Raw genomic sequence first — 11,546 nt, 5'->3', positions numbered from 1 at the left:
AGTTGCATCCTGATGGCCATTAGAGAGAATGCAGCTTTAAGGCACTTCAGCCTTGGCTTAATTTCTCAGAACCGGAGGTTGCCACCTGGGGCGTATATAGAGAGACCACCATGGGATCTTATGTTGAAAAAAAATATGTACAGTAATCATTGGCAAGAGTAGGGCTGGGAGAATATAGGAATTTATCGTGCATTGTGATAAAAAAAAACAACACTTTGACTAGTTTGTCGTGAATTTCCATTTTACTTCCATGATCATAAACAAGTGAAAAAGCGTGTTTTTAAAATTCCAGGAATTATCAAATAGCAAATGGACTCACAAAACATTGGTATTTCTTGATATTTGTTTAACCTTTTATTTACGAAGTGCGACCTTATGAGTTATGATTACCTTATTTGAGATGCTTTGCTGTTTTTTCACAAAAAAAATATGTCATACAAAACTAATCATTTAACAAAATGTTAAAAGTTATTCCAGTATCGGTGCCATTTTTCAAGTACTTGGTTCACACAAACCGGGAGTCTGCTCTTTTCAGACCCATTCACTACCCCCAAACTTTTTTGTTTTGATATTTCAAGAGAAAACATAATTGTGTGGGAAAGCAACTTTTAGGAGAGCAGGCATGATATCCATGTTCTCCACAATTATAATAACTTTGACGAACCGCTGGATCCAAATTGGAATTAGAACATGAGCCTGGTAAACATTACCTGTGAAATATCTCTATCAGCAGCCATAGCATGGCTGTCGAGTTTTAGTTTTCCTTTCTTGGAACAGGTGTAGTCACATTTCTGTACAAGAACTGATATGTATCTGATATGTATCATTCTTATCAAGAACCTTTTCTTATTAAAAGAAATGAACATTATATTGAAGTATCTGGCTTAACCCTAAAATTCAACAAGTGGTTGAAATAAGAAATCACAGCAGTGCAAGGCAAAAAGGAACAGCCCTAGTTTCGTGAAGGGCACTGTTGGTGTGCCTTTCTTTTCCAGCCATGTGCTCGGTGCTGGTGTGATCAGTAGTCTGAAGCAGTCTGTGTCCTGCTGGTTTCACTTCAACTCTCTGCTGTCCCTTTAAACACTTCCTTCCCCTATTACCATAAAGCTGCTAGAAGAGCCTCACTGCAAAAGTCACATGCTCCAACTCCTTTTGTTTCCCCATATAAGAACCCTCTATCTGTGCATGAGATGGACTGGGAGGACACACGATGCCATTAAGAAAAATGATATGTGAAGTTATTCACAATACTGTTGGTTACAGATTTTCTAACACTCTTTGTGTGCAGTATTTGTATTTTGTTTTCCAACAACTTGTCATTTGCCACATTTGTTAAAACTACTAACTAAAATAATCATTGAATTAAAAAGTGTCCCAATTGGCTTGTATGACATGCATGAATACTTGAGCAATAAACAATTTGTTATTAGACAATCAAAAGGGCTTATGAGGGTGAACAAAATGCTTGATTCGATTCATATTACTTTACATAATTGTATTTCATTTAATCATATTGATTTGAGGCAGTTGCAAAGAGTAAATCATAAAACAAAGATACCTTGTATAAAATGTATTCATTCCTATGGAACATAGCACAAATGTTAAGAGGTTTTCCAAACAAAGTGAAAGTTAACAGAAGGTAAAACATTTGGAAAATCAGCAAAAGCTTAGAACTCTGTTTCAGATGTAAATGCATGGTGAATTCATATTTAGTAAAACAGAATCATATCGTATTTTTGATCCCTCAGAACAACAACAACAAAGTGGTGATATGTTCTGAAGTGACTCCAGGCTCTGTCCACAGAGACATTACGGTAGTCTACCCAAGCCCAGAGAGGAATTCTAGGAATGTGTAAAGCTCCAATTCATATTGAAACTACATTCAAATGTGCCCAACTTCACATTAAATGTTGCTTTCACTTGAGCACCATAATACATGGCAACGGGATGTGACTGATATACTCTGTATTAAACTGTTAATGTTAGGATATAGGGTTCCTGTTGTCCTCTCTTCAGTCTTAACAAAGCAGCAGGGATATACATAAAGCAGTGATGTGTTCATTATGTGATAGAATATACTACATCAAGGGTCTTTGATAGGGTTATCAATAACAATGTCAATGTTTCCAGTGCACTGAACTTTTCCCTGCATGAGAAGTTATGCCGGCATCTGCCTAGTAACAGCAAATCCTCCCATTGGTGAAACTCCAGTCTCCTCCCGTTTGTGTGTGTGTGTGTGTGTGTGTGTGTGTGTGTGTGTGTGAGTGAGAGAGAGAGAGAGAGAGAGAGAGAGAGAGAGAGAGAGAGAGAGAGAGAGAGAGAGACAAAGTATTTAAACTTTACAATTTGCACTCCATTCTTCATTCTAAACATTTCTTGTGGTTTTAAGGATATGGTCATTTTGCTGAGATTATCAAAGCAAACTAAATTCATATTCAACTCAACTATATCTATGTAGTTGAGCGCAGTACAGATGTTGACACACCGGGGTGTGTGTGTATGTGTGAAAGTCAAGTTACTTTAAACTTTACTAATCATACTCCAGTCTTACTTTAATCAAAATATGAATCAATCAAAGCAAGCACACACACACTGTTTGTTGATACACCTAAAACTAACACAATTTAGACCTCAGAATCTCAGTTCATTTAACCTGATAGGAAGTTTACAGTGCTCAGCAATTTACCACTTTCCATAATCCAAGAATATTGTATGTCATGGTATCCTACTAAGGTAAGATGTGTTGATAATTGACAGCGCTAGGTTGCTATAATAACCCTGTCTTATTTGGAGTAGGTCTTCATGGAGAAAAATAAAACAGCCTGAAGCCTCCTGCGTGTTTCAGACTGCACTATTGTCCCATGTGCTCACCTCATGTTCAGCACTTTGTTGCTGCTTTCATTGAGTCTTGGGGAGAGACAGAGGAAGAAGGGGTTTAAAGTCGTTATCGCCCCCTACCGACGTTCTGCTGCTAACCTCCCGCGGTCTGTACCTCCCACCTCCTCCTCAGACACTACCCGGCTATAGGAGGAGGGCGCAGAGGTAGGAGGGGGTCCTCCCCTCCCTCTCTTTTCCTTGTATATATGTATATAATAGAATCCTTTCCTCGCGCGCTCCCTAGCAGCCTGCTTGTCTCTTTGATCCCCCCCCCTCTTAACAACAGCTGACGTCATCGCGCGCACCCCCCACCTCTTCTTCAACGCTGTATGTGCGTGTTTGGTGAGCGCGAGCCAGGGGTTTTTGTGTCGCAGGGGGAAGCGAACCGTGCTTCAGAGGACTCGTGCACACCGAAGAGCAGCAGCACGCGGCAGCAGCAGCTCAGCGAGAAGAAAGTGATTTCACATTAGCGGACTGTCGCCTCCCGTCCGCTCTACACTGCTCCTTCAGCACCATTATCATATCTGAACAGGGTCAAACTACACTTTATATCGACGGAGATCATAATATTAACACCAGAAGTAACGTTAGCCGACTATGGAGGACCAGCTGCTGTGCTGCGAAGTGGACTCCATCAGGAGAGCCTACCAGGACGTGAACCTGCTCACCGACCGGGTCCTCCACACCATGCTGAAGGCAGAGGAAAACTACCTACCGTCGCCGAATTACTTCAAGTGTGTTCAGAAAGAAATTGTACCCAAAATGAGGAAAATAGTTGCCACTTGGATGTTAGAGGTTGGTTTACTTCCACTTTCAACTTGAGTGCCCGAGTTTTGCTGCTGACCTGTTGCCAGTGTGTCGTTAGCTTACCTGCAGCCTATAGGCTAGCTAAAACCTGATGAATTACTGTTAAGTTGAAAGTTTGAGAGGCTGTTAATTCACTGTTACATAAACGCTGTGAGAAGTGTGTCCTCGTGAGCGTTGGGTGGTCCTATAAGTGGAGATATTGGCTATGGGCTTTCCACTATGTATAATTTCCTTTCGTTATTTATTATGTCTGAGCCTATATTTTCCAGATTATACTCAAATGTAATAAGATGGGGAAAATATTCCAAAATAACAGCAATGTACACGTATGCAGTCTGGCCCGTGCCAGTATGCGCCATCTTTGTTGTCGTATATGAGAAGGATTTTAATATCATTAAAAATATGTAACAGCAGCAACAATGACAGTAAATCGGTTAAATAAGGCAGTAATCCTTCTTTATCCCAAGAAGGTTACATAGAGACTGCTTCAGCTGCTTCCACTGCTATCAATTAGAAAAGTTCGTTTTGCTCCACAAGAGTCGCTGCTGTCTGCGAGCTTCGCTGAGCAAAAAGGCTAATTTGTAAAAGTGCGAAACGTATTCAATTAATTTATACAGTCGGATTTGATAGATTAGATGTTTGTTAACATTAACATGGTCTTTTGGATTGAAGAGTTAGCCGTTTTACATTTTGTATTAATTTCTGAAATTGTGCATCGGAGAAGCGAGGGGAAGTGTCCTCTCAACCCAGTGTTAGAAATGGATTTGTATTAAATTCGCATGTGTCACAATTCGACACATGTTACTTGCATCCGATCAGGCATTGAACAAGGACCATTTCTATGATGATTAAACACTCCCTGGTAATTTTTAAATATTTCTAATTATTTTATGAAAAGATGACGAAGTTGAAATTGCAGAGTAAAACTTGCATCGACGCCACCTTTGTGTCTCAGTCAGAACTGACTGCACACTAATCCGACTGTTTTCATTACTACGAAATTCCTATTTACTTGAATACATATTTCATATTTACAATTTAAATGTTTTCACTTGCATGTGAATTCAGTTAGTATTAAATAGTGTGTGGCAGAGGATATTAAAACTCGAGTGAATTAGGACTACTAAATGTTATAGTTATTTTTTCGTTAATTTCCGTATCGTTGAATATAAACATCTGCACACGGAATAACACACAATGTACATATGTGTGAATGGGAGAATTTTCTTCCAGCAAGCAACAGCAACCTCTTAAGTGCTTTTCTCACCTCCCAGGTCTGCGAGGAACAGAAATGTGAGGAGGAGGTTTTTCCGCTGGCTATGAACTATTTGGACAGATTTTTATCAGTGGAGGCCACCAGGAAAACAAGACTGCAGCTGCTGGGAGCTACATGCATGTTTCTAGCATCCAAGATGAAGGAAACTGTGCCCTTAACGGCGGAGAAACTCTGTATCTACACGGACAACTCGGTCCAGCCTGGAGAGCTGCTGGTAATTAAGTTCTGCAGACATGGATGTTGCATAACACATACAGTAGCCTACATGAGCAGCATGTACTGGAGACCACATGACCAGAATAGGCCTGCAGAGTGTTAGCAAGTCATCTGGTTTGTCACTGTCACCATGGGTGGAAAATATTCTGGGAAATGTCATCGATAAATCCTTTGGTATGAAATGATAAAGTCTAAAATATAGGTTTGGAGCAGCAGTGTGAATGACTGCTTGTGACTTTCCCATGGTGACTGGAAGGCCTCTCTGATTTCATGAATGGTCTCAGTGACTGCCAAGAAAACACTGATTCACAGCACCATCTAGTGGCCTAGAGGCAGAGGTGCAGGCCATTAACACAGCATTAAGTGCTACGGGCCACACTTCTTTCATGTTTGCATGTATTGTGCAGTTGTTTCCATTGCTGTGCCTTCACCAGAATGGAGACAGCTAATGTTTGGGACACCCCCACCCTTTAATTTATACACAGCAGAGACATGCATACAGTACTATATTGTTGTATGTTATTTATAAGAAATTAAGTAAGCAATACATTAAACATTTTGGCCTTTTAAAAGCAAGTAAATCTGTAAAAAAAAAAAAAAGAGTGGAATGGCTGTGTAGCTCACTATCATGGTAGAAAAGTGAAAAATAGAGAGTGATTTAGAGGGAAAAATTCAGATTAAGATATTTTTTCACGAAAAATGATCTCTATAAAGATGTCTTTTCTATAAAAAAATATTTGTTAGAACGGTATATGTTGGTTCCATTTTAAGAGCGGCCTATTTTGGTGATTATGGGGATAATATAGTGAATCACAGTTTTGGCAGGATAACCAGGACATGACACATTCAGGTTCCATACCTAGGCACAGCAGACATACAGGAAGGAGGTTGTTTTGGGGTCAGTGTGAGTGAATTCCTCTGGTCTGGTCCATCCACAGCAAATGGAGCTGCTGGTTCTGAACAAGCTGAAATGGGATCTGGCTTCCGTCACGCCTCACGACTTCATCGAGCACTTCCTGTCCAAGTTGAAGATCTACCCGTCGACCAAGCAGATTCTCAGGAAACACGCCCAGACCTTCGTGGCTCTCTGTTCTACAGGTAGGACCAGAAGTCTTATTGCAGGTTCACATCCCTTCATGTGTGCACTAAATATACTCACTTAGGTATTAGGTCATATTTATTTATCATAGAGGCATACATTATACACTTAGTTTTACATTTATATTTCAAGATCTCAAATTTTCATTAACTGTTCAGTTTAAGTATTTTCTGCTATGACCTGTAATTTCTAATTTATTCTCTCTGTATTTAGTTATACTCAGCATTTTATTTTCTGTAACCAATTACAACTTCCTGGGACATGTTTCCAGACATTTCTGGAGATAAAAAGCCCTAAAACCAGTTTGGGATTACTGGTTTTTACTCCCCTTTGACCTGTCTTTGTGGTGTTGTCGTCCTGATCACGGCAGCCATGTTGTCACCATTAGTTAATAAATGTTGAAGGTTCAGAGGGGCAGATGTGTAGCGGCCTGACAGTAGTCACCTGTTCTATGTGTGAGAAGATATAGAAGAAGTAATAAAGTCATAGTTCCACGAATATAAATAGTTCTGTTTATATATTTAAGAGAAAGTGTTGTATAATGATTGTAACATGTGATGTATCCTTTCCACAGATGTTAACTTTATTGCCAGTCCCCCGTCCATGGTGGCGGCGGGGAGTGTGGTGGCAGCTGTTCAAGGTCTCTACCTGAAGAGCCAAGATGCCTCCTTGTCCTCTCAGAACCTCACCAACTTCCTGTCGCAGGTCATTCGCAGCGACCCGGTATGCAAACACACATTCACCAAGTCCCTGTTTGGATGTTGATGTTGGCGGTGTGCTGTGTTTTACTCATGTCTTACTCGTGGTTACTTGTGTCTTACTCTTGCTTTACTCGTGTCCATGCAGGACTGCCTCCGATCCTGTCAGGAGCAGATCGAGTCCCTGCTGGAGTCCAGTCTGCGACAAGCTCAGCAGCACAACACATCAGAAACCAAACGCGTGGACGAGGACGTAGACCTGTCCTGCACCCCGACAGATGTCCGAGACATCAACATCTGAAGTGACTGATGGTGGCATCGCACATTAACCTGATGATCAGGGGAAAGTTGTGGACAGAGGGAGGTGAAAGGTGGGCTGGGGAGGGGGAGGGGGAGGGGGGGTCCTCATCTGAACTCCTCTCCTCCTTCTTGGGCTGCTTTCATGGCAGACGTGTCACTGACATACCCGCTGCCAAGATGGGGACAGAGCGCCCCTCCCCCCGCGCCAACCCACGTCACACGTCCTAGCCGTGTCCCTCCCGTCCCGGGAAAGAAACAAACACTACAGAAGTGTATGAGACAGAAACGACAGCGAGTACTGGTGAGCTGTGAGGGCTGGAGGTGAAGCCACCAACAGACATTTCAGTAGCTAATTTTTGTCCTTCCCTCAAATATTAAACTAGGAATCTTGAAATTACCGCAGACTTAACTTGTCTACTAAAACATCCCAAAGTGTCGTGTACAGTAGTCTGTCTTCGGTCTTCATCTAAAATGAGTTTAAGAGAAGAGGGGTTTTTTTTCATTTCTTTGTTATATTAGACTCCCTGTCCAAGATCCCATGTTTGTCTTGTTGCAGTGCAAACATTCATATATCCTTGCTTGCTTGCTTTTGTTTAGTCACTTTATCATATATAATTTCCCACCTCTTTTTAAACCAAGTGTAGAGTGAGACGCTCTGTGTTTATGACCCAGTGACTGTGGACTGCTGATGCTAAGGCTTGAACCTTTGTGAGGTTTCTTGTTCATTCCTTCGCAGTTGAACCCGTTTCAGCTTGCTGTAATTTGATGAGATCAAATGGATGCACAACCAAGCAGAGCAACCCACAGTCTGTGTATCCTTCTCTGTGTGGTTTAAACCATTCCAACTTTGTTTTTAAAAAAAAGCACTTTTGGTCAGCGCTGCTGGTCGTCTAAAAAAAAAAATCACAGTGATTAAGTTTGTAAAACAAGATGAAAATTGAATGGGGGGGGATGAGCAGTAGTCTTTTGGAGATGGAGAGTCAGAGCAGCATCTGCAGACAGTTGGATCTGGATCAGACCGGGATTAACTAACGGGGAGAGATAATTGAATAACTCATAACTGAATGCTGCTCGACACTGTCGGGAGTCTCGTGGTGCCAGTGGCATTCTGTCGTTGCCTTCCAAGTCTCAGATTTGAGTTTTAGTTCAACGGATGTTTCATACAGGCAACGCTGCTCTTCCATTAGAAGAAATGTCTGTTTCAGTGTGCAGAGCCAAAAGCTGAATGGTCAGAAAAAGTAAAAACAAGTATTATTTTATCGTCAAAATAATACCTTATTTGTATATAACAAAACATATTTATTCTTTGTTAGCTATCTAACTAACCACGGCTCCACCTGCTGTTGAACTGTTTCTCCAGAGCAGCCTGGAGAATTTCTGTCCAGAAATATTTGTCAAACTAAAACGCCACTCTGCCTCTAAATCACCAGGACTGCATCTCCTCCTTCTCTCCACCTCTATCCAAGACTTCTCATGGATCCTAGTAAGGGGAGCACGCTAAAAAAAGAGGAGACGTGTTGAGACTATGATTTTGCACAAACCTAAGAGACGTGGTCTCCGTGTCTTGGGGACTTGCTTAAAAAATGTGGAGCGACGCTGGCAAGCGTATCAAGGGGGGAAAAGATGGTGAAAGTGGCAAAAAAGGGTGAAGGCTCAACAGGGAGGGGTCTCTTAATGCTGTAGAGTTCAGGTCGGGGCTCCCACACAGGAAGATTGATCTTTGCTTTATTTATATATATATATATATATATATATATACATACAAGCAAGCAAGCAGGAGGGGAAGTATTGAGTTCTTCAGGTGTGTCAGACTGTGTGGGACCCTGGACGTTAGGTTTCTGATTGTACATTAAGGATAGAAAGTAGGAGAGAAACACTCCTTGTATTCCGCTGCTATAGAAAATAAATCCCAGCTACGTGTTAAAAAGAAACGGATAAAAACGTAATGGATTAAAAATGATGCTTTTCTCCTGTTGTTTGCTGCTATATTTTGGATGTTTTTTATACATATAAATGTCAATATACTGCCATTCTAGGTTTGAATTTTCTCATAGAAAATTGTTTTATTGACATCCTCATTTGTTGTTTTTACGTAGATTCTATGTGATCCGTTTCTTCTGTCTGTTTGTTTATAATTACAATTTTCTGAACTATTCCAAAAAAAACAAGGAAAAATGAGACAATGTACAGAAATGCTTTGATCCACAATACCTCATGTGACAGTCAAGATCTATCTCTAATTTTAGTCTTTTTTTTATTATTTGTTTAGTTCTTATATTATTCTACGTGTCCGACTGGCTCTGTTCCACCTGCTCAAGATGAAGCATCCACGGTGGAAACCAGCATGCGTTCATACTGGTGCCATAACAGAAAATGGGATATGTATAACTCTGTTGAGTGTTGAGCTGTCTCGGTGAAAGAGACTTTATCCCCCTTTAGGCTCATAGTGGCCTCCCCCCCCCCCCCTTCATATTTATAAAAAGGAAAAAAAGCTTTTTGCTCCGATTTTTAAAACTGTCAGTGAGTTGATTTGAGTTTGTAAATAGATTCAGTGTCGTGCTCGGTAAGCCATAGACTGTTTTTTGTTACAAATCATTCCACACAGTTGTGTCTACTTCATGCCAGTTGTCTGCAACTTGTATCGACTACACAATAAAAACATGAATTAGATGGATTCTGGGAAACCGGCTGTCTGCTGTTGTCCACAGGAGATGATGTTGAAATGAAACCATGCCGCGTGTTATTTAAGGTGAAAATTAGCAGAAATTCTTCATCTGCAGTCATTCCTAATACAGAGTCAAACGTTTGCAAAGTCACTTCCTGAAACTGTCGGTACAATAGAGTTAGTTCCTACTCACCCGTCTGGTACGACAATGCAGCTTGTTTGTTGTGAAAGCTGTCAGTCAAACCCTGGTGGAGCAAACCAACGCAGCCAGACCGCCTGAGAGGGTGGGCTTTGGACCGCTTCCAGATGGACTCTGCTGTGGTTTGTTTGTGATGTGAAAGCAAATGAACCAAGTGCCGGACTTTATGATAGCAGATATGTGACTGTAGCACGATTCCAAGAGCTAAACTACCAATAAATCCATCTACTGGTTGTGAAATCTGTTCAGGTCAAATTATAGATCTGTTTTTAAGGTGGTATATAAACATATCAGTGCAGGTCATTTCCCCTTATTTCTGCTTGTATCTGAGTCCATTTACTCAAAAGAACACAGACCCATTTCTCCTGAAAGGAATATTTCATTAATAATTTAATTACATTGATTATTTTATTTATGTTTAAATGTGCTTTGAATTCAACAACAAAACATATCAAATCTATATAGCAACATTAATTGCGTCTGTGTCAGCATACAGCTTACCACTTTGAATTATGTTTTTATATTTATTTTATTTGCTCTCAAGTCTGTTTTACACCGCCGGGATTTCCGCTGAAAGAATGAGGCTGATATTGTCAAACACCACGTTATAAGAATACATCTAAGCAACACATTCATTTGTTTAAGTTAATTTTTGGCCTTTAATTGCGGGAGGACAGCATGAGAGTTAAAAGGGCGAGAGAGAGGGACGACAATATTATTATTATTAATATTATTATTATTATTATTATTATTATTATTATTATATAACATACGGAGGATTCAACATTACTCATAATCTTGTATCGATCAAAGCACATAATTTACACATGAGAAGCATTACAGAGCTGTTTCATCTCCACTTGTTGGTTCTAATGGTGAATGATGACAGTCAACCAGTTACCTGTCTGTACAACTTCCTGTTTCCTGTGTGCAAATTAACAAGAGTCAGAGTTGAGAGATTCAGCAGATTGTTGGGACTGAACATTTGGCTTTCAACTGCATGTATTGTCCATTAAGTGCATGTGATTGACGATTAAGCTGTAATTATTTTAAGGCAGACTGACTTAATATAATAAAACATTGATATTGGAAGCCATGTATAGATCTAATATTGCCACACAATAGAATCTAACTAGATACTATGCTGTATGGATTATTCCCTCCACCCCTAATGATTCAGCAGATTCAGCATGTGGGACAAATGTCACTGCTCTTTTGCTGCTGTACACTAATGATGTGTGAAGCTACTGCTGATTATTAAATCATGACTTCCTGCTTATGCATCATAGTATTTTCATTTTAGTGAGAAGGGATTCATTTTGAAACCGGACACATAGACTGAAACCACTGCTGACGAAATTCAAACCTAGTGATTCCTGTAGATGGACATGCATTGATTTGGTGTCACC

The 11,546-nt window shown here is 40.4% G+C and overlaps 1 protein-coding gene across 1 annotated transcript; it reads left to right on the top strand.

Moving 5' to 3' along the window:
- The first annotated feature begins 3,134 nt into the window (after nt 1-3,134).
- ccnd1 (cyclin D1) lies at nt 3,135-9,943 on the top strand. The gene is made up of 5 exons (XM_084022809.1): nt 3,135-3,672; nt 4,959-5,174; nt 6,115-6,274; nt 6,850-6,998; nt 7,122-9,943. Exons 1-5 carry the CDS (start codon nt 3,475-3,477, stop codon nt 7,272-7,274), a joined length of 876 nt encoding a protein of 291 aa, XP_083878935.1. The 5' UTR covers nt 3,135-3,474; the 3' UTR covers nt 7,275-9,943.
- Nucleotides 9,944-11,546: the final 1,603 nt, after the last annotated feature.

The sequence above is a fragment of the Eutrigla gurnardus genome, assembly GCF_963514095.1.
Source record: "Eutrigla gurnardus genome assembly, chromosome: 1".
In the NCBI taxonomy this organism is placed as follows: Eukaryota; Metazoa; Chordata; class Actinopteri; order Perciformes; family Triglidae; genus Eutrigla; species Eutrigla gurnardus.
Note: the sequence above shows the minus strand (reverse complement) of the source record. Positions and strands in the feature narration are given on the sequence as shown.

Excerpts from the sequence above, each read along its gene's own strand:
- ccnd1 (XM_084022809.1), top strand. The coding sequence starts at position 3,475 with ATGGAGGACCAGCTGCTGTGCTGCGAAGTGGACTCCATCAGGAGAGCC. Across the intron at positions 3,673-4,958 it reads TTGCCACTTGGATGTTAGAG|GTCTGCGAGGAACAGAAATG; the intron begins GTTGGTTTACTT and ends CTCACCTCCCAG. Across the intron at positions 6,999-7,121 it reads AGGTCATTCGCAGCGACCCG|GACTGCCTCCGATCCTGTCA; the intron begins GTATGCAAACAC and ends GTGTCCATGCAG.